The 24,186-nt window shown below is 38.3% G+C and overlaps 1 protein-coding gene across 1 annotated transcript; it reads right to left on the minus strand.

The window, feature by feature from the left end:
* Positions 1 to 987: 987 nt before the first annotated feature.
* On the minus strand, positions 988 to 13,642 carry LOC117307247 (N-fatty-acyl-amino acid synthase/hydrolase PM20D1-like). The gene is made up of 11 exons (XM_033791933.1): positions 13,334 to 13,642; positions 12,025 to 12,301; positions 11,126 to 11,358; positions 9,699 to 9,785; positions 8,904 to 9,160; positions 7,798 to 7,873; positions 6,989 to 7,050; positions 4,746 to 4,824; positions 3,999 to 4,070; positions 3,172 to 3,337; positions 988 to 1,924 (listed from the first exon to the last, which is right to left on the minus strand). The coding sequence occupies exons 2-11, from the start codon at positions 12,275 to 12,277 to the stop codon at positions 1,725 to 1,727; spliced, it is 1,485 nt and encodes a 494-aa protein (XP_033647824.1). The 5' UTR covers positions 12,278 to 12,301; positions 13,334 to 13,642; the 3' UTR covers positions 988 to 1,724.
* Between the last annotated feature and the right edge of the window lie 10,544 nt (positions 13,643 to 24,186).

A 24,186-nucleotide genomic window follows, 5' to 3' on the forward strand; every position in this document is an offset into this window, starting at 1 on the left:
AATATATTATGTGCTGTTACTCAAAGCTATGAATTGTGCGTTCCACGTGAAAATATTGGCTTACGCGCGCGCCCGACACGCGTAAGCATCCAGTTATAAATAGCTCCAGCTGGTCATTATCAACTGTTTAAACACCCCCACGTGACGCGCTCTCCACCAATATGAGTAGCGAAACTGTCTCGGGTATTTATGAATGTGCCCACCTGTTACACCAAAGTTTATCAAAAGTAGAAGTTTACTTAAAGACAATGGACACTATTGGTATTTGTCAAAGACCAGTCAAGTCACTTAGTGTATCTCAACATATGCATAAAATAACAAACCTATGAAAATTTGAGCTTGATTGGTCGTCGGAGTTGTGAGATAACTATGAAAGAACAAACACCCTTGTCACACGAAGTTGAGTGCTCTCAGATGATTAATTTTGAGACCTCAAATTCTAAACTTGAGGTCTTGAAATCGAAAACTACGTCACCTCAGAGAGAGCCGTTTCTCACAATGTTTTATACTATCAACCTCTCCCTATTACTCGTTACCTAGTGAGGTTTTATGCTGATAATTGTTTTAAGTAATTACCAATAGTGTCCACTGCCTTTAAAAAGGTATAACAGTGTGAGGACCCGGTCTTCAGTAAAGGTATAACAGTGTGAGGACCCGGTCTTCAGTAAAGGTATAACAGTGTGAGGACCCGGTCTTCAGTAAAGGTATAACAGTGTGAGGACCCGGTCTTCAGTAGGCCTACAGTGTAATGACCTTGGTTGGTGGCTGGCTGCTGTTAGTGGCCCTTGCCTCAATCTTTGTCCATTAAAACAGTGTAATGACCTTGGTTGGTGGCTGGCTGCTGTTAGTGGACCTTGCCTCAGTCTTTGTCCATTAAAAGAGGCCAGCCACCAACCCGGACATTACCACGTAGTAAAGACCGGGTCCTCCTCACGCAGTATAGACAAAAAGAACTAAAGCTGTTTTTGATTACCACAACAAGTTTTATTAACTAAAAAGTTCATTTTGGTAAATATCAATTTTAATTTGGCGACCGTCACAAATACGTGGAAAAAGTAAAAACCTCAGATAAAAAATGCAAAATATTAATTATAATGTGATCCACATAATTAGGAAACCTCAAAATTTAAACACTAACTCCTTTTCATGGGTCTCGAAATTCGAAACACTTTGGACACTCATACTTGACATAATAGGATAAAATAACTTATTACTATTAGCTCCTTTTTTCTTGTATTCTGTTGTCTAAATAATTATACAAATTACTCTGCAGTTATGAAACATCTGTTCAAAAATATACATAATTTCCTTTGAAAATTTACAGAATTCTTTAATATTTAAAAAAAAATAATAAAAGAAATCAGCATGATGCATTGCTGTGATTTAGAAATGTTCTCTGTCAGCATGGTGTATGGTTATGATTTAGAGATGTTCTCTGTCGGCATGGTGCATGTCTGTGATTTAGAGATGTTCTCTGCCGGCATGGTGCATGGTTATGATTTAGAGATGCTCCAGCATGGTGCATGGTTATGATTTAGAGATGTTCTCTGTCGGCATGGAGTATGGTTATGATTTAGAGATGTTCTCTGCCTGCATGGTGCATTGTTATGATTTAGAGGTGTTCTCTGTCGGCATGGTGCATGGTTATGATTTAACGATGTTCTCTGTCGGCATGGAGCATGGTTATGACTTAGAGATGCTCCGGCATGGTGCATTGTTATGATTTAGAGATGTTCTCTGTCGGCATGGTGCATTGTTATATAGTAGAACTTGACCACCTGCTCATAGTTCTTGACACGGATCCTCTCATTGACGCCATGGAATCGTGGAACATCCTCCGGGTAGTTCAATGTTGGGCAGAAGCGATACATTTTGTTTGTCACACAGGCGTAGTGAATGGTGTCAGTGTTTGCCATCAGAATAGCTGCAAGGGTTTGGGAAACACACAACAAATTCAAAACAACACTTAACAGAAATGTGTGTCTAAAAAAAGCCTGAAAATTTAAACTGTCTGGAAATGTGAGTCCTATCCTTACGGCTTGGGGTCCGGGGCCCGCCCAAGGGCCCTGAACATTTTTTGAAGTCAAGATGCTCTGTAGTGCATTGTAAGCTTCCTAAGAACACCTGTGTTAATCACAATTTATTGCCCACTTCCAGTGTTTTTAGGAGCCAAAAAAAAAAAAAAAAAAAAAATATTGCATTAATTCAGCTGGGAAACCCTTGTTTAGAATAAGTATAAAATTAAAAATAAAACACAAAATCATTGCCGAGACAACAGTATGAATCCCCACGCACGTCGTGTGGACGGTCGTTGGCTGGGCAAAGAATGCTTCTATATTGTGTATGCAAACAAAAAATAGAAGCTCCAGCGCAGTGTTGATCTTCGTTGCCCTACTAGCATTGGCGATGCGCAATTTCTAAATTGTTCGTTGATTTCGATTTTTTAAAAACTTTTGCGCACGTATCACCATACGAAAACCACCGCACATTGCGCAGACACAAAACGAATATCAAATATGGCAATACAATTTGATGTGGAACGTTCACCATAAACCCAATTAAATACATTTTGGCATGCAAAACTCAACATGAATAATTAATTAGCACAATCTACCCCCGATTTTCTCAACAGATTCACATGACTCACAGTGGGTGACTTTTTGAGTCGAAAAAGCCGGAACTCCGGCAAAAGCCGGAGAAATCACATCCCTGCATTTAAATTTTGTCATAACATACATACCTACACAGGCCTGCAATTTAATATTTAAGAGGTCAATACATTTATATTTTGCAAAGGGAACTTTCACTTGAAAATATTAAAAGCTGTTGGGAAACTTTTATAGGAGTGCCAATGCCGATCCGAGGGCAACAGAGGCCGAGGGCAATGGAGACGAGACTGGACCTCCATCGCCTGTGAGTAATGTCTGGGCTGGATTTCACAAAGCACTAAGATGCGTTGTCAATATTGCCATAGTGATTTGTATCAAGACTTCACACTTTGCATAGCAATTTGCACTTCATATCAATCTTGGCTCTTTGTTAAAATCGGCCCCAGGCTTGCTCATCGTATCCAATATCAAATATTTTGGTGTTGAGTTGCCATAGAGTGCAGGACTCGAGAGGTTCTCTAACTTACGTGGATATATCAAAGTAAGTGGATATTATAGTTACCTGGGGCAAGGATTGCATTTGGGAAGACATGTTTAATGCTCTGTCCGACTGTCTGGTACCCAAAGCAGTTATCATCATAAGGAGAGGTAATAGAGGCTTCTTTGCTCTGTAGAACCTCCATCTTGACTCGGCTATCATTTATAAGAAGTTTGTCACGATCCAAGACCTATGTATACAGGTCAAACATAAAAGAAGGGTTAACATAAACCTACACTGGTCTCCCATGGGTCACAGCATGGAAAGAGACACAATACAAATTGAACATTAAGAAGGGACACAATTTATTGTTATTATAAATTGTTGAATTTGTAGTAAAAATATGGCAATTAAAACAAATTTTTAAGGTTCAAACCAACAAGAAGGTTGCAGAGGAGAATCAGATCAAGGATAGTTTTGTTAATAACAAATTAGCAGGATACCAGATTGGTATTTTAGCCAGTAACATCATCCCGGTGTACATAACTCTGATATGTTTAAATACTTTCGGGGCTTAAAATATGAAAATGAGCCAGCTAATACAAGTTTCCTTAGTTCCTCCAAGATATCTGAAATAGCGCCCATAAGAAGGTCAAAAAGGAGATGACTTATCGTTAGCAGAGAGACGCTAATATTAATAATAGTAAATAATCATTCAAGATAGCATTCTTACACAGAAAGTATCACATTGCTTTACAACAATAAAATTACATAGAGTTCATGAATGCAAACATAAAGAGAAAATAAACAGCCTAATAGTAAACCAATAATATTATGTTTAGAAATGGGAGTTTAAGCCATGATTTGAATTGAGCAAATCTCATTTGGAGAGGGAGGGGGAGTAATCCTACCTGCTGAACTGTCTGACTTGGATGAATTCGATGATTTATGATCGCTGTTGCAGATGGAGGAAGAACATTCATCTTCAACAAAATAACACAAATAAAAATTACATTTGAAGTAATCCAGTAAACACTAGAAGTCTTTATGCTTGCACAACTATTTTGGAAACATAACCAGAAGTTTTTAAGGGGTTACTTTGTTTACCCTGACTCTAGATCTAATAACAATAATATGAATTCAAAATTGGTAAAAACACCATTTATCTATAACCAAACATATAAGCCTATTCGGAGTCCCAGCTGCGCATGTCTGTTACTGCTGACAACACAATTTGTGGCTCCCCCTGTGACCTTTTGACATTACCCCGCTGGTATTGTCAAAAGGTCACAAGGGAGCCACAAATTGCGTTGTCATCAGTAACAGACATGCGCAGCTGGAACTCTGAATAGGCTTATTCCCAGGCACTGGAAATTTGTTTTTAAGGAAAATTACTTAGAACAGCGAAGTACACACAAAAACAAATTATTTCAAATGTTTAAAAAAACTGATCCCAAACATGAGCGCAGACAGGATGAAAATACCAGAGACCATCAGCCTGTTTTCTAATATTGAAACATATTTTGAGGCAGTCATAACAAACACACAGTTGTACAACAGAATAAACCTTCACCCTTCTCTCTCCCATATGTGCCCACCTTGGTCCATGGATACATACTAGCAGTCTCCATGCTCTATTTCTAAGCATTTGGTCTTACCTTAATGCCTCCATTGAACATTGTTACTGCTGTGGTTGTATGCAGCGTAGCTCTTGTGCTTTCCTGCTTGTGCATAATCCTGTAAACAAATATATATATAAATACATAAATATACTTGTGAAGGTCTGGTTTGGACTGAAAGCTAAGGCCATCTACCCTATTCATTATATATAGAAGGTCTGGTTTGGACTGAAAGCTAAGGCCATCTACCCTATTCATTATATATAGAAGGTCTGGTTTGGACTGAAAGCTAAGGCCATCTACCCTATTCATTATATATAGAAGGTCTGGTTTGGACTGAAAGCTAAGGCCATCTACCCTATTCATTATATAGAAATATACTTCATTATTTATGTTTTTGTTTAAATCACTCGCTACACACTCATGTCCCAAGTCATGTTAATGAAATTCACAGACATATTACTCGCGAGGGAGGGATTCAAACCCACGTGTCATCTCCGACCGGTGATGTGTTTATATTGTTGTTTATTTTTACACGTTTCTCTTACATTTATCAGCTTATCCTTGATTGCATAAAGTCAAAGTTAGGTGACCGCAGCCAATCGCCTGCAGGCATCTTAGGAATTTCGTTTAAGGTGTGGCAAGCCCATATTTCCGTACGCAGATAACTGGGTGCCTGTATTTCCAAGGCATTTCTTTTCCTGGTTTCGTTTGGTTAAGTTTCTATATTTTCTGCAGTCAACCCCAGCTAGTTTCATTGCCGTTTTCGTAAGTAGTATTTCTTTATTGTATAACATTTAATGTCACTTATTTCAATTATATAAGTTTATTGGTTACTGTTAAATTACTTTTCGATGATTTGGGCTATTTGGAGTTATTTTCCTGGTTCATCCAAAAACTGTATATTGAATTATTCAGGATCCAAAATTGTACTTTTGATTTATTATTGAGTTAATTATGTATTTATATATTAATTTTCTATTTCATTATTTGTTATTCTAGTTCACCTGCTCCTCGCCCAGTCATAAAATAAATTACCAGGTCGATAAACACAATTGTCCATGACTGTTCATTGTTATAAATCAACACGTTGACACCAAGTCCTTCGCCAATCTAATGCAGATGTCATACTACAAGGGCAACAAGTCTAGCACAGCATTTTGCACAAATAATTTCTGAAGTTTCATTTCTCTGTTCAATATAACTGTAACTGATATTACTGATTATTATATCTTTCAGGAACTCCAAGACTCAAGATACATGTGAAGAGAGTATTTAATGAAAAAAAAGACATTCATAAATACCTCAGACAGTTTGGCTATTCCGTTTGGTGGAGAGCGCGTCACGTGGGTGTGTATAAACCTTTGTTTATGATCGGTAAGAAGTGTTAATTCATGGGCGTGACACGCGACCTTGCACCTGTTCTTATAACACAGTTTCTTCATTCCTATTGGTCGAGAGCAACGGCTGAAACAGTTGTGCCACATCACGCGATAAATAAGGAGTTGTTAACCCGAGGGCAGCGGAGGGCTCTACCATTTCATAGCTGGAGGGGTGTTGTGTTGAAAGAAATCATTTAACAATGATAATTTTTGCATTTATTTTACTTTTTGACCAAAAAGTGATGATGTTTTAGACCGAAAAGGTATTTATGAATGGGAATCAAAGTGTGTTGAATCTGTTTTCAACTAGTGGTTTAAACCCGCCGAGGCCTGGTTCTTTATAATTTACCTCGTTGGGATTAAACCACTAGTTGAAAACCTCTTCACCACACATTGATTCCCTTAGTTATAATCTGTAGGAACTGAAAAACTAATTAACTTACAGGGTTCTTGTCTTAGGTTGGATTCGAACTAGACTCCACAGAGGTGGAAAAAACCTGAATGGCCAAAAAACTAACAACTGATACATGAATAATAGTCAATTTTTATAACTATATTGTGAATGGCTGGGGAGGGGGCTTTTTAACAACGTAACAAAGCAACATGACTATTATTTTGAGGCGTCTTAAGCTTTTCTGAAACCATCATAAAATCTTTGGAGTATGCAGCATCGGCAGCCACATTGGCACACAGGTTGCTACTCTTTCAGTTCAACAATCTCTATCATTGACTCCTGGGTGAAGAGAAACAATTATAGTGAAGTGTCTTGCAAAGAACACAAGTGTCCTGACTGGGAATAGAACCCACACTTGGATGTCTCAGCCATCAGACCTTGAATTAGATATTCAAGAACAACCTACGACACTAAGGACAACTCTTAATAATCCTCCTAGCCCTTACCGTTTAACAATGCTCTTAAATAACCACAGGTTGGCAAACACAAACTTGAATGGGTAGTCCGCCTAAAGGAAAAATGAAGGAGAAAATGAAGTTGTATACACAAAGAAGTCATGTTTTTCATGTTATTATAATAATGAGGTCCTCATGCCACCTGCACTTAAAGACAATATGGCCAACAAGCATTCACAGTCACTGCATCAATATTCTGGAACAATCTACCTCTTCACATCCGTCAGGCATCATCTCTTGAATGCTTCGAAGCCATGTTAAAAACTAAGTTGCTTTTATTAAAGCCATTATACACTTTCGGCACAGAAAGAAAGAAAAAAGTTCACAGATTTACAAACAACTTACAAGGTTAACAGAAGGTAATGGTGAAAGACTTCTCTTGAAATATTTAACATGAAATGCTTTACTTCTCGAGAAAACATTAAAACAATTATCAATTCTCGTTGTCGAGAATTACGGATTTATTTTAAACACATGTCATGACACGGCCAAACATGCGGAAACAAGGGTGGGTTTTCCCCGTTATTTTTTCCCGACTCCGATGAACGATTGAGCCTTAATTTTCACAGGTTTGTTATTTTTTATATCAGTTGTGATACACGAAGTGTGGGCCTTTGGACAATACTGTTTAACGAAAGTGTCCAATGGCTTTAAGACACTGTACAAGACTATATTGTTTATTCTTTGTTTTCCACACAACTTTGAAACCTTCATAATAGGCGCATCTGTACACATGCGTGAATTTAATTAGTATATTTCATGGAAAGGGCTAATTGAAAGATCCTGAAGAGTTACATTACCTCTGATGCTAAAAAATTAAAGTTATCGTACGAAACGCCTCTTTCAAACTTGATGGGAAATGGAGTCCTCTCAAGTCTGCAGTAAAAAAAAAGGAAAATGTTTTCATTAATGATACTTCAGTATACAATTGTTGCACGCTGTGACGGGTGCTAAAAAATTAAAGTTATCGTACGACACGCCTCTCTCAAACTTGGTGGGAAACGGAGTCCTCTCAAGTCTGCATTAAAAGACAAGGAACATGTTTTCATCAATTATTGTTCAATACATTTCTAGGACGGAACATGCTCCCTTCAATGGAAGGTAAGCCTGAGCATACAAAGATTCCAGCATACCACAGTAGTTTGTCAGCCGTTGCTTATAGCAAAGGTTCTGCAATATGTATCAATACATGGACTCGCACATTCTGCTAAACAGAAACACCAGAGCTGGAGTCCAGTGCACTTGAACACTCAGTCATGCCACTATTATTATCTATGTAGGAACCTATGTAAAACATCTGTTAAAACCATAATCTTGGCTTATATTACTATAATTTATTGATGAACTATAAGCAGTACTTGCATCCGAGATAAAGAGCATCTTGAGGTTTAGGGAGTGTCTCTGAAGTCAGAATAGTAGGAACATTTAATTGGATCATTTAAGTAATCCACTGGCCATACATGGATGCTCTGTTGAGCAACGGATCATTCCGTTAGGATTATTAAAATGCCAGTGCGTACTTATTCCATGAAGAAATGTTACCATAGTTACGCACAATGGCGTGGTCCAATAGAGCTTTCAGGCAGTCCACTGGATTGACGGAATATGTGCATTAGGTACATTCTTGAACAGGCCAGACTTTTTGAGAAGCAGTAGTATGCCTGGGTTGGTTTTTCTGTTGGACTCAGTAAAGCAAAGAGTATAGACCTTATGCATTGATGCATCCAGCCGTCATCTTAGAGGTAAAACGATGATGAAACAATCAAGCAAATAGGTTTGGCCAATGAACGGCTGCTTTTTTACTTTTAGGTGAGGGCGCCCTACTGAAATGACATCATGTGCATAAGGCCTGTACAGTGCTTATTACAAACCAGTGAAGGATACAACCCAAACTATTGCAACTTACTTTGAGACAGCTTCAGCAAGTATTCCAACATTAGTCTCGCTTGGTGGCATTGATGAATGGCCAGTCTTTGCAGAATCAACGGTCAGTTGTAACATCACAAAACCCTTCTCAGACACTCCTATCAGCCCAACTGGCCGTCTGACTTGCTTGATTACATCCTGTAGGATTGTAAACCCTTCATCTAAGAGAAATTCAACTTCTGTACCTCTTTCCTTCAAGGTTTTACCGATGACGGCAGCTCCTTCGTTTCCTGCAACCTGGATACAGTAAAATGCAACTCAATTTTTAAAAGTGTACATTATCAATAGGTACTGCAAACAATGGTTTTAAAAAGTGTACATTATCAATAGGTACTGCAAACAATGGTTTTAAAAGTGTACATTATCAATAGGTACTGCAAACAATGGTTTTAAAAGTGTACATTATCAATAGGTACTGCAAACAATGGTTTTAAAAGTGTACATTATCAATAGGTACTGCAAACAATGGTTTTAAAAGTGTACATTATCAATAGGTACTGCAAACAATGGTTTTATAAGGTGAAACTAAAATCATCCGGATGCAACTATAATAATAATAATAGTGGCTTTTTATATAGCATGCGTATCTGTCATTTGAATTATGAGACCTAATCCTTTTACATAGCACCATGTAATGATTTACAAGTTGCTGTGGGGCAATATGCTGCCAATCAAATCAGGAACACTGGGACAAACCTCCTTCTCTTTTTGATACATGCGTCACACTACACACAGTATCAATAACTTTACGTCCTAATCAAAAATTTTAAGTTACCTCCTCATCATGTCCAAAGCATAACAACATCGTTCTTGTGGGCTTCTCCTGTCTTTGAAGTCGTAGCTCCAGTGCTTCAAGAATTCCCTGAATATAATCAATAGATAGATAAATGTTTTAATTCTTAAACAGTTTTTGCATTTAATAAAAACAACTGCTAGTGAGAACCACTGCAAGTGAAAACCACTGCAAGTGAAAACCACTGGTAGTGAAAACCACTGCAAGTGAAAACCACTGGTAGTGAAAAACCACTGGTAGTGGAAACCACTTCTAGTGGAAACCACTGCTAGTGAAAACCACTGCTAGTGAAAACCACTGCTAGTGGAAACCACTGCTAGTAAGAACCACTGCTAGTGAAAACCACTCTTAGTGAAAACCACTGCTAGTGAAAACCACTACTAGTGAAAACCACTGCTAGTGAAAACCACTGCTAGTGAAAACCACTGCAAGTGAAAACCACTGCAAGTGAAAACCACAGCAAGTGAAAAACCACTGCAAGTGAAAACCACTGCAAGTGAAAACCAATGCTAGTGGAAACCCGTGCTAGTCCACTGAGACATTCAAAATATTGTTTCAGTCAAAATAAAAGTGTGAAGGATTGTGGAACTCAAGTAGAATTTCACTAGCAAAAGAATATATCAGGGAACTACAAGTTAAAAAAAGGTACTTATAAAAAATGAAAATGACTGCTAAGTTGTATATTGGTTTGCGGTAACACCATGCGTGTATCTACTTGCCAGGTAGAGTTTGTACTTGGAGAACTGTCTTTCTTTGTTCTACTACCGCGGAGTAGATGTTCAGGGTTCAGGAGACTTCTCAGTTCTGAAAAGAGCTGTCCGGCTTTTTAACTATTACCCGGGGGGGATGGTATAGAAAATAGGCTGGGACTACTACTTAAGCTTATTAACTGTACTACCGCGGTGTCAGTTCTGAAATTGGTCTCAATGTTTTAAAGGAGTTTCCTGACGATGACTAGAGCAAGCTAGTCGAAACGTGGAGACCAATTTAAGAACTGACTATACAGTAGTACAGTTAGTCATGATCCTTAAAGCTAAAAGTAGTAGTCCCAGCCTATTTTCTATAACATCCGCTCGGGTAATAGTTAAAAATCAGGACAGTTCTTTTCAGAACTAAAAAGTCTCCTAACCCCCAAACATCTACTCAGTGATAATATAATAAAGCACGACAGTTCTCTAAGAACAAACTCTACCTGGCAAGTAGATACACACATGGTGTTACCGCACACCAAATTTACATTGATACCTCACTATGCAATGCCTCAAATCCTATAGACTGCTAAGTTTACAAGCATATGACAGGTTTGCATCATATTGTTTGCTGCCCATGAGGTGTTTCCTACATATGTGGTTTCATCCTCAGATTGTTTTTAGTAGTAAAATTCCAGTCTTGCATCTACACAGACTTACCATAAGTGAATGTTTATCATCAATGGTGCCCCTCCCATAGATGCAACCATCCTGCTCCCTCCCTTCAAATGGTGGTACGTCCCAATCTTGACCATCTACTGGCACAACATCCATGTGGGCTGCTAGAATATATGGCTTGAGAGAGGGGTTGGAACCTTCTACAGTGTAGAGTAGGCTGTACGTGGCTATTACTTCACGTTTTACCAACGGTGAACTGTGAACTGTTGGGAAAACTAGGAGAAGAGAAAAAGAAACAGTTCACTTGTAAAATTATTTTGATTATCTGTGTTGTTGGTGGTGCAACATAATTTAATACCCTTAATAATATTAATATTATTTGCTTGTGTGCCTGACACATTCATTAAGGCTAAAATCTCTGAGTCGGTACAAACAGTTATAGTTTCCTTGACTACCCTCCTATAATAACCTCCAAAACATCCACTATATTAATGCAACACCAATTTATTTGGACTTGGATAAGATCTATATCACTGGCCCACAACAAGGTATTTGAAACTCATTGACTTTCAGTCTCAGATACTACATCAGATGTCTTCCTGAGAAGCACTGCATTTTTTTTTTTTTTTTTGCATTTTTTTTTTTTGTTTGGGGGGGGTGTGCTTTACACACCAATAATTCACACAAGAGGCAAATTGTTTGTTAATGCATGCATTGCCTAGGAAATCCACATCAAGTAACACTGAGAAAACAGTGTGCAAGTCTTGGTTCATAGACGACAAAGCTGTGTGGTCTTAAACAGTCAAACTCATTTGAAAGTGAGTGGAATGTAAGTGCCCTCTACTGGTGAGAATGTTTTTGAGTATTCGTGTCTTTAAACTGGAGCGTTTGGAACCAAGACTAAATTAAATATGATCACATGTAGATTGTCATTTGTTTACCTCTTTTTAAGAAGTCATGAAACTTGAGTATCTCATCATAGTTGATGTCACCCGGCATACGAGACACAGTTTGGTAGGTTATTGCCTCTTGTAGATTAGCTTTAATCTGCTGGTTTCCGTCTATAGGAGTTGTATCGATGTCTAGCTCAGATGGCTTTGGCTGACGTGACTTTACTGTCATTGCACGGAGGACAACAACAGCTGCTAGACCACAAAGGCCAGCAGAGGTTGCAGACAGTATAGTTAAAAGCATTGTTGGAACTTAATAGTTTTAAATCTGTAATAAAACAATGCACAAAAATATTTATGATAATGTGTTCTGTACAGACAAAGCAGATTTTGCACAATGTAAACAAGCCTTGCCCCCTCAAAGGACAAAGATAAAATTCCAGAGTGTCAGAATTCCATGAATTTTTGTATTGTACTGCGAGGCACTATAGTCCACTATTGGTGGATTTTATTGGTCGATGTTAAAAAAGAGCCATTTACAGCTCAACAAGGTGGGCTAGGCTAGGCATGTAGAACAGAAGTAGGCTGTTCATTTGTAAGTAAGTTCATTTGTCTTTATACCGTACATAGTTGCCTTTATTTATCGCCAGAAATCAATTCAATGGTGACTATGATGAGAGCGATGTTGTTCAAAAAGTAGGCCGAGTTTAGCATAATAAAACAACCCAACAAGGTATGCCTGGACTCCTGGAGTGGAGATTAGACTGTATACAGACGGGCGACACAGTCTGAACATGAAGGCGTATAACTTTCCGTATGGCGCCACCACTTTTTCATTCGATATGAAACTAGAAACTATAAGGCTCACAGGGCGGTCACACTAAATACCGACAACTCACGACCCCTCAGTCCTCACGACAACTCACGACAAAAGTTTTTAAATGCACCTTAACAGAACATTTTAACGTAATTCAACCGTTAAATATGTGCACAAGAGTCATATGCATCTAAATCACTTTCAAACTGTTGAAAAAATTGTATTTTTAACTGTAAAAAAGGTGTTTTTACCCATTATGGTCACAGTGTAAAGTGAATGAATGAGTCGAGTAATCGATTGGAATCCAGCACCAGTCATTCACTTGGTACTATAAATCATGCTAACATTTAAACAATACATGTACATCATGGTCCCGGGGCGTTATCTATCTTTATCGTTATCTATACTATTACTTAGTAATACTAACTTAAGCCTTTTACTTAAGTTTTAGGGGGTCAATAGTCCTCAATACAACTTACATTACCATGCATTACAATACAAGTTACAACACTCATCATATTTAATTTTTATAAACAAACTCACTTTATTAATAGTCGACACGATCGATCTTGCCTTTTCCGTGAATTCTTAAGAAGCCAATGTCCCGAGAAGAAACTATAACTTTTTTATAAGATTTTTTTATGTAGACGCAACTTATATAGGACACTCTGAAAACACTCATCATCTGGATAGATTTGAGTGCTCTCGATCTCAGAGAGCTAGCTAGCTTCCGGGAGTATTTTCTCCCCAGGACAGATGAGGCCAATTACTTACTAAAATAGGCGCATATTAAAGTGGCCTCATCTGTCCTGGGAAAACAAAAATACGCTTCCGGGGGCCGCTAGACTTGGTTCCAAGTCTGTAATCGTGGTTTTTGATATGCTGAAACAGCGCCCTCTTGTGGACAAATATCCGTAACTAGCCTATGAGTTAGAGGGCGCTATAGCAAATCTGCGGGTGAATTCTGCGTGGCTGCTGCAAAGAAATAACCACATTCTCAGACTTGAAGTCAAGTCTCGGGGCCACCGCAGCGAGGAGATTTTGTTTAGCTCGGCATGCTCAGTCTCGTGAGATTTAAGAAATCAATAAGCCCCACCCACAATTTCTGTTGGGAGGGGGAGGGGCAGGTGTCACTATTGCCAATATGCTGCCTCCGGAATGAATCGTTTCAGTTCTGTGATATTAATTTATGCATAATCTGATGGGGGGGGGGGGGGGGGGTAGACCTACAAATCAATAAGCCCCACTTATAATTTCTGGTTGGAGGTGGGGGGGGGGGGGGGGGGTCTGCGGGTGAATTCTGCGTGGCTGCTGCAAAGAAATAACCACATTCTCAGACTTGAAGTCAAGTCTTGGGGCCACCGCAGCGAGGAGATTTTGTTTAGCTCGGCATGCTCAGTCTCGCGAGATTTAACAAATCAATAAGCCCCACCCACAATTTCTGTTGGGAGGGGGTGGGGCAGGTGTCACTATTGCCAATAAAATATGCTGCCTCCTGGGAATGAATCGTTTCAGTTCTGTGATATTAATTTATGCATAATCTGATGGGGGGGGGGTAGACCTACAAATCAATAAGCCCCACCCATAATTTCTGGTTGGAGGTGGGGGGGGGGGGGTTGGGGCAGGTGTCACTATTGCCAATTAAATATGCTGCCTCCGGAATGAATCGTTTCAGTTCTGTGATATTAATTTATGCATAATCTGATGGGGGGGGGGGTAGACCTACAAATCAATAAGCCCCACTTATAATTTCTGGTTGGAGGTGGGGGGGGGGTGGGGCAGGTGTCACTATTGCCAATAAAATATGCTGCCTCCTGAAAGAATCGTTTCAGTGCTGTGGTATTAATTTAGGCAAAATCTGATGGGGGGGGGGATAGTTAGAAAAAAGTATTGAGAGTAGCAGGGGAACAAAGAGATTAAACGCACCCTTACACAATGGCATGAGATTGCAGTAACAAACATTGTGGTATGTGATATGTATACTCTTCTCAGCAGAAAATAGTAAAAGTATAAATGGGAAACAATTACTTAATGGGTCACATTCTTTGTGTGGGTCTCCATCAGTTAGTATGTTCAAAACCTGTTTCACTATCAGCTTGCCCTTGTATTTCAGGATGTCATTGTAATCTCTCTGTTAGACACATTTTCACAAAGATAAATTGCCTTAATTAATTAATACACCAGTCAAGTCAAGAACTAGCATCCCCTTGTGCTTTTTCCCAAACATTCTGGCACAGTCTATCTTATGAAGTCTTTGTTAACTTTAACACTTTGGGTGTTATTTTGTACCAGCATGGTAATTTTCAAAGGCACTGGACACCTTTAATAATTGCAAAGACCAGTCTACTCACTTGGTGTATCTCAACATTATACATGAAAACAAACCTGTTAAATTTGAATTAAATTGGTCGAGAGAATAATGGAAGAAAAACCTTGTCGCAGTTGTGTGCTCTCAGATGATTGAATTCGAGACCTCAGCTGAATTCTTCAATTTAAATTCAAATATTTTACTAAGAAGTTACTGCCGCTCCTCACAATGTTTTATACTATTGACAGTTCTCCACTGGATGTTACCAAGTAATTATGCCAACATTTATTTTTTAGTAATTTTTTTACCAATAGTGTCCAGTGCCTTTAAACATTATCTGCCTTCAAACACTATTATAAACCATTGAAAAATAGACAGTGCATATTTTCTGAAGTGCAATTATTATTTATTCACTACTTTGAGCACCACAACATTTTATTTTGTTTTTGTGATGATGATATTTTGCACTGGCATTGTAATGGAGTCCAGTAAGTGCATTATTTATCCTTTTGTTCATAACACGCATTCTACTTTGTTTGTGCTCTATCAAAGTCAATTAGCTTCAAGGTCACATTTTCAATGTTAATTGAGCAAAGTGTATAGTTTGACTCACTATAAGAATCGAGTATTGAATAATGATATGGCCTTAATCAAGTTTAATTCTGACCTAAATGTAGCAGTATGAAAATTATAAATATATTTTTATATTAATACAATGTAAAAATTTTATTTTTTTGGAGTTTCCCCAGAGTAAAGAATACATAAATAAATAAATAAATAAATAAGTAAAGTAAAAAACAACAACATAAGCCATTCCAAAAACCAGGCCAGTAAATATTTTGTCTGGTTTCTCCTTCATCACATAAAATTTTTTTAGAACTTTGTTTTTATTTTAACCCCAAAAATTAGTGACAAAAATAAATATAATCACAAATAATTAGACTGAAATTATATTGGCAACAAAACTTTTCAGAAAATGTTTGAACACAGTTTGAAATATATTTTTAACCATGTGAGGGCTGTGTGGACTGAATTTATGTGATGTGAAAAAGGGTGTTTTTTCGTCCTTGTTTTTTTCATGACTTTATTTTTATCATAAATATGATTAATTTTCTTTACCAATTTAAGAAAAGAGCCTAAAAGCAGTAATTTAGAAAAAACTTTGGTTTCATCATTTGCAAAAGTTAGTCCATTTAAAGCGCCCCCATGTAGTGAACAATACAGGCAGTTAGTAATTTAGTCTTTCTCTTTTTAACAAACTTCTTTGAATCCTTCATAATCCAATGATTGTTTTTTTTTTCCTTCACTTTTATGGCTGTGATTTTCCATGATAATGAATGATGCCCGGTGTACCAATTTAATGAAAACTCTGATGTGGTGTTGGATTTGGATGTATTAAAAAACTATAGCAATCAGCTTTGCATGTGGCTTGGGTTTTCAGTCCCTGCCTGATTGTGTGTGTTTCCCTATTAGTTGGGGTTTTACTCCCATGCTAAAACTGAACATTTTGTTCCCATTTCCTATAATAATTGGCACTAATTGTGCTGTATGGTGGAACTACTTTACACTGCTAGCTATAGCTCTTCATAGGTGAAGAGTTGCTTATAACTTGCCAAAAGTTATGGGGGAAGAAGGACTTCATCTCAAATAAAGGCTATAAAATGTTTAGCTTCAAACCATTCTGACTGCTGATGACTTTCTGCACCTGTATTCTCAACTCCACCAATGCAGCTCCGGTTGTAGCCTCCAGTTATCATGGTGCTTACAGAACCCAGGATGGGTTTTCGCTGAAATAAGGGAAATTACATACAGTAAGCCCATACCACTCTGTTAATTTGCGATTATTTGCAAAAAGAGCTGAATGCTACATTGTTTCAAGATACAGTAGGGTACTATCTTAACTTCAAGAGACAGAAATTAGTATCATTTTTTGAATGATAATGCTGTTGTGAAATTGTAAATGGTGGAAATATTATGTTTGAGCATGTGCTCCTTCTTTGAAGGCTGGTTTTTAAATCACTGCAGTACAAGAAGATGATGATTATAATGATGATAACTGCTAGCTATATATCTAGATGTTCAAATGTGATAACTTGCTTAATTTCCTAACATCAAAACAACTTTTCTTTAAAATATAAAGAAATGTGTAAGTTTGTCTTGATGGTAACTGCAAATGCTTGATGCTGTTGAGGTATCGGAAAAGGTAGACCTGTCTTTGACTGCTGGCCTATATCTAGATCTTCAAATGTAATGAATTGCTTAATGTGCCAAACACTACTAGGAAGAACCTCAGCTCAAATTTAAATCATGTTTCACCTCACACCAGGCTGTTGTTGACTCTCTACACCAAACAACTCCAGTTGTAGTCACCACTGCACATAATGTGGCCTTCAGTCAAGGCACTCGCAGATCTCTGGATGATAAAAGCTGAAATTAGACAACTGATAACAAGCTCACACAACCTTTGTGTCGGCCCCGGTTGCAATCATTCTCCATGCGCCTTGCATCCGTGCGCTCTTACAGAACGAACGCATTGCACACGGAGGGCGACTGCAACAGGGTTGTGATTATTTGCAAGAAGAGCTAGAGTGAATAACAAATTTAAAGATGGAGGGCATCTTCTACAGAAATGCAAACACTTGTTTGTAAATAAATCACTGCTTGTTCAGTGGAAAAGCAAACAATGCATTACTTTTGGCAACATTTTAAATGACTGGCTAAATTTTTAAGGATTTGGGATAAACAAAGACAAGTTTACTAGAGCAGGATTATACCAACTGGAGCTTTAAAAACTGAGCTATCTAGATCTATGTTGGTGCTTTGCCTAACATTGGTCCTGGGTGCAATTCAAATAATATTTAAAGGCAGTGGACACTATCGGTAATTACTCAAGCTATTTATTAGCATAAAACCTTTCTTGGTGACGAGTAATGGGGAGAGGTTGATGGTATAAAGCATTGTGAGAAACGGATCCCTCTGAAGTGCCATAGTTTTCAAGAAAGAAGTAATTTTCCACGAATTTGATTTCGAGACTTCAGGTTTAGAACTCGAGGTCTCGAAATCAACCATCTAAACGCACACAACTTCGTGTGACAAGGGTGTTTTTTTCTTTCATTATTATCTCGCAAGTTCAATGACCGATTGTAAATTTAATAATAAAAAGACGTTCAGAAATGTTTATGATTCTTAAAAATGTCTTATTATACTATAAGTGAGTAAAATCTTCCATAAGTAGTTTCTTGACCAGAAACTCCTATCTTACATAACTTTATGCATTACCAAACCTTTTGTGAGACCACATTCCCTGCAAGTAGACATCACTTCAGCTGCACCAGCAAGTTCAGTCACTTCAAGATGGGAAAACATCACCTGCCTACTTGGGAAGAAAACTATCTAGAAAGGTTAGCATTTGGGGGTCACATCATGCCATAGTGTGATTTACACCATGAGTTTACCCCGAGACCTTACCAAACCTGTCATTATGTATGGTGCCCATGAGTTAGCCACCAATGTGCAGTCACCTGTCACAGCATCGGCATTAGGAAGAATCGGTTATACTGTGTAAAACAAGAAAAAGGTTATTGGCTGAAAAGGAAGAAGTTAGAAACCTGTGGAAGTAAGTAAGAGCTGCAAAAAATGGTTAGAATTCAGCTGTGGAGAAAAAGTGTTAGTTTCTTTCTCACTTACCAATACTTTACCTGTCCTAAATAACTTGACCTTTGCTTGAAAACGCTTGACCTCACTGACCCCTGATCATCAGCAACATCGAAGAGAGAATCATCATCGTCTACCATGGAGCTACCAATATGCAATAACCCTGCTAGAAAAGGGAGTTAATCTTATCTCTAGGCCAACACTATTATTAACTCTAGGCCTACACTTACCACTAATACATACCTTCAGGAATCAATGACATCAGCGTTTTCAGTGGTTGCTCTCTCTGTTTCATCATGGAGAAGAAAATATCCCGCTCTTGTTGTTTCATCTTTTTCTTTTCCTGGTGTTTTATCTTTTTTTTAAATTTCATTTGATGCAGCGCTCAAAAACTAATTCATTGCAGTAGTTTTGGTACATAAATACCGAGGGCGTTGAACAGATTTGTTTAGGTGGAAGTTAAACTACTTTTGTTACAACTCATTTTTATTTTATTCTTTCATGACAACTTTGCTAAGGTTGTGTATGTTTTTTTTTTCTTACTACAATTTATGTTCAAGGACTTTGGGTCATATACTCAAACAAAATAAGCTACACATTCAGAACTGATGAATGCTGTCATTAGGAATATTATGTATATTAATTTAGTATGTATGATAATACTCCTAAATCAAACATGGATCATCAAAATGAATGCAGATTGGACAGGAATCTAATTTCAGGTTATGCTCACTACTATAGTAGGCAGCGGTTTGTTATAGTTAAAAATCTATACCCAGAATTGATGTAATGTTGATATTAGGAGTATGTTAATATACATTTAGCCTGTCTATATTGTTTATTTTTAATACTCCTAAATCAAACATTGATCATCAAACAGTAAAAAAAAAAGATTTTTAGGGGAAGATTCACCCAATCTCTCTAACTAAACTTATTTGTAGGCTGTAGGCTTTAAACCTAAAGATATTTATTTTGATTTTCAAACAAATTAATCATGACAATTGTAACTAAACATGACAACTGACGACTTTGAAGTTTCAACCCCAAGAAATTTCCAGTAAGACTTGTCTTCTAATTAAAAAGCATAATTGGCTTCGACCAATATGCAAAACAAGAAATACCAAGACAGAGTGAAGTCACATTGAAAGCTCAACAAAATGTGGGACAACATCAACAAGTTCATCGCAGATTGTCTGCTGGTGGGGACGGGCTGTAAAACAAGGGTGGGAACCTGCAAGAAATGGGTTAGATCTTCGCTTACCGTCTTCACACTCTAGTCTTTGTCTTTCGTTGGATGAAATCCAATGCCATATCCAATACCACACAATCCATAGATAACTCTCACCAGAAAAATGTTGTGCCTTGAATCTTGACTTGAACACGGCAGCTCTCAACGGTCCGCTCTCCTATCGTCGTTCGCTGACTCGGCCTACATCCGCCAGCAAGGCCCGGTGCAGATTCTTGACGGAAAAGTACAGTTAAAAAACAACCCCTATCCTCAATACTACAGTTCAAGTTCTGAAGGGGTCTAATAAGGTTAAGTTTCAAACGTAGGCATTGAGGTTATGTGCTTGAACAAAAAGTTGTTAAAAGAGCTCTAGTCTATGCTCGACATCACATGGCTTCGGTCGTGCATCTTAATACACTGCAGTCAGTCCGCGTTCAGTTGTCACGGAGCACTCTTTAGCCACACTCGCGTGCTCAACATTGAAGTTAAATATTGTCTAATAGTTCACTTCTATAAAGTCGGTAGTCCGAGTTAAAGTTAACTCCATGGAACTCACGATATGTACTGAAGGGCTCAATGGTGATTTATTCTTCTTCTGCATTTTGTAAAAGAGACAATTCCTTCTTGCAAGTGAAAGATTTACACACCACTCTGTCCGTCCTTTCTCTATGCTCCGTTTCAGAAATGCCATGGTCTCAGTCGACTGTGCTTCAAAACTCAACCAAGGCTATTGTCAAATGCTGCAACAGTTTCAGCCAAAATTTCCTTAACTTTTTATCAGCAATTATGAGTTATTTTGTTCGGTAAAGTTCAATACGCGACGTCCAAATCCCGTGCCAGAGCCCAAAGGTAGGGCCCATCCTTCCTGCAGTCCACGCGTACTAAAAGTGACATGTCAAAATGTCGTCTGCCCACAAGTGCCCACGCGCCCGCACGTGCGCCTCGTTTGCATAATTACACCTGTTGATATTGCAATTAGTGAATCTGATTGGAGGTTGAGATCGCAATCAGGGAATCTGATTGGAGGATCCAACTCTTGAGAATAACAAACTCGCGTGTGGTCTTTCTGCCCATTTCAACTGGATCTGATTGGAGGTTGAAATTACAATCAGTGAATCTGATTGGAGGATCCAACTCTTCAAGAACAACAAACTCGCGTGTAGGCTAGTCCCTCTGCCCATTTTAACTGCGCAGGTCACTGTTATCTAGGGACTGGATGCTTGTAACGCAATTGCATGCAGCGTGGTTAAATCCAGGGGCCAAAAAGGCAACAAGCCATTTCTCAGTAAAGTGAGGGCGCTGTTTCGATTTCTCGACACCGGGCTGGGAATTAAGACATGATTATTATTGTTCCATAAAAAAAGCTTAAGTTACTGCAGTCCCAAAATATCTGAGGAACTTCTCACTCTCTTCATTACAAATGTCAGAGTTCTTTTTAACTTTGTATAGAGAAAGGTGTTTATTGCGGGAAGAGAAAGCAAATGAGTTTATTTAATAACGTGAATGATGTATGTCAGAGCATCAGAGCTAACTCTAGTGGTCAGAGAGATTCATCTATTTTTCAGCTTTCAAAATAATGGAAGTCACACACTTGTTTCCTTCGCTTTCAAAATACTCTTTACAAGAAAACAATTATAATAATAATAATAAAGAATATATATATATATTATTTTGTTTTAATTAGGTTTTTCTTCCCAGTTAATATGTGACCATAAGTAGGGTAGATGGCCTTAGCTTTCGATCTTATCTTCAGAGGCATAAAACAAGTACAATCAATAACATATCCATTTTATAGAAAAAAGAAAGAGGGGAGACTGCCTTTAGAGGGTTTGTTTTTATTGATTTCAAAACATACAAACAAGGCCATCGCTATAAGAAAAGGATCACTACACCTGATGACCTACATGTATGGGCATATCTGTTTCAATTAGGTTTTTCTTCCCAGTTAATATTGTTAACTAAATTAATGTTCAGATTGCTGGTTGTTATTCGACAGTTCTTTTTGTTGTCTTTTTGGTTTTTCTCGCTTATTGGCCTTTAGGCCCTTTTGCTTGATTTTGTTGAACTGGGGTCATCTCCCAAACTGTGAACATGAAGCTCCATTATTGCACTGTGTAAGACCAAATCAAGAGCATCAACCCTGGGGGCAGCGGATGACACCACTTTTTGAAGGGTAAAAATATCACGTCCTCCCACCCCCCTCAAGATTGCACCACAGAGCATCTTAAATGAAAAGTGATGACACGACGTAAAGGATTATCGCGCGAATGCTCCATCTTTGACAGATTTGCACCACCCCCCCCCCCCCTAAACAGAGTGGGAGGGACATGTCCCCCACACTCTTTTTTGTAGCGTGGGGGACACAATATCAAATGTCCCCCGTGTCTTTGACCACCTTTTACATGAAACTCCGGTATTGCACTGTGTAATACCGAACCATGTACGTGTACTATAATGGGCATTAATCTAAAGTAAGGGGGGCGGGAGACACATCCCACACTTTTTGAGGGGACACAACATCTCGTCCCTCCATATTTTTTGACAATTTTTATCATACACATACACTACACATACCCTTCTGTTTTCATAAAAAAAAATGAAAGTTCAAGAAGTTCAATAATCCAAAAGGGCCCTACTGCTCAAATTTTGAAGGCTTATATTTCTGTTTCGTTCGCCATGAGTCCTCTAAATGGCCTAAGATTGCACCAACAGAGCATCTAGAATTCACAATTTTCCCAGACCCATGGCGTAAAGGCTTCACACTCGCATGCTCACTCTTTGACAGATTTGTCACCTAAAATTTGTTACAGATCTGCAACTGAAGATGCTGCTAACCCACCATAAAGCATCTGAAATGTAAAATATTCCCCAGACCCAAGGCCATAAGAAGGCTTCTCGTTTTGACTTGCATCTTTAATAGATTTGCCCCACCACCCCCCCCCCCTGCCATCAAATTGATTGTTTGGATCAACCCTTGACGATGCTGGTGATAATTTGGATGAAACGTCCACATCACCCCTCTAACTACCTAGACTGCACAAGAGAGCATCTACGGCCTAAAATTTCCGTGGGACCCTGAAGCCGGCCCAGACCCCACGCTGCCAATGTTATGACTAACAATGCCCCCCCCCAATCTTTCAAGACGGATCGACACCCATGGTGTCCGACAGTCAATTTATTCCAATCCAATGTTAATATTGTGATACGATAGTAGAGTTGTGTTTCGGTTTTTCCAGGAAACAATAACACAATCCATATAACAAGATTTCTAAATTTAACGAACATATTGTTATTTATTAGTTACAAGCTCAATTTTCAGTTAAGTAAAAAGCCAATCAACAAATATGTAAATTTTTCATAATCATTGTGACATTACTCGAACGGACTGTTATAAACACTGAGGGCCACTTCCAGTACTCAATAGTCCTGTGCGATGTACCATCACTCAGAGGTTGTCAGCTATTGCATCATTTAAAGTTACTGTGTTTTCTGACTTACTGATAGGCCTACTAATTGTTCATCTTTGCTCCCTCAAAATATTCTAACAAATTAATATGTTAAATGAGCTGGGGCGACATTTGAAGAATGTGAAGTACATGACAGGCACCTTGTCGGCATGGGTTCCTTCATGAAAGGTGCCTTGTCGGTCTGGGTTCCTTCATGAAAGTTGCCTTGTCGGTCTGGGTTCCTTCATGAAAGTTGCCTTGTCGGTCTGGGTTCCTTCATGCCAACAAAATCTTTACCGATGTAAACAAAATAAAATGGATCACACTTAATTTCTGTAGTGCATTGATGCTAATGGAGCGATTCTATGCAGATTTGCACAATTTTCCCAGTATGAAGAATGCGCAAATCGACAGAATGCACAAAATAAGCATCGACTCACAACAGCTGTCAGGCAAAAATCAATTCTGGACATCAGTTCAGATCTTAAGGGAGGAATTTCTTTTTGAGAAACATGTCTGATCTAACACAATCCTATAACCATAACGTACAAGATCTTCTACATACCTCAGGTGAGTTAAAGTAGATTAATAATAACAATAACAATAATAATATTAAATTTGGTTTTTACCCATACACCAATGTGTGTTAGCACTATATACTCAGTACTATCCCGAGTCCTGTGAAAAAATATCACAAGCATGTTACTTGGGTGGGATTCGATCCCACGACCCTTGCAAAAAGACCAAATTTAATAGTGTG

This window comes from Asterias rubens, chromosome 2 (genome assembly GCF_902459465.1).
Source record: "Asterias rubens chromosome 2, eAstRub1.3, whole genome shotgun sequence".
NCBI classification, from domain to species: domain Eukaryota; kingdom Metazoa; phylum Echinodermata; class Asteroidea; order Forcipulatida; family Asteriidae; genus Asterias; species Asterias rubens.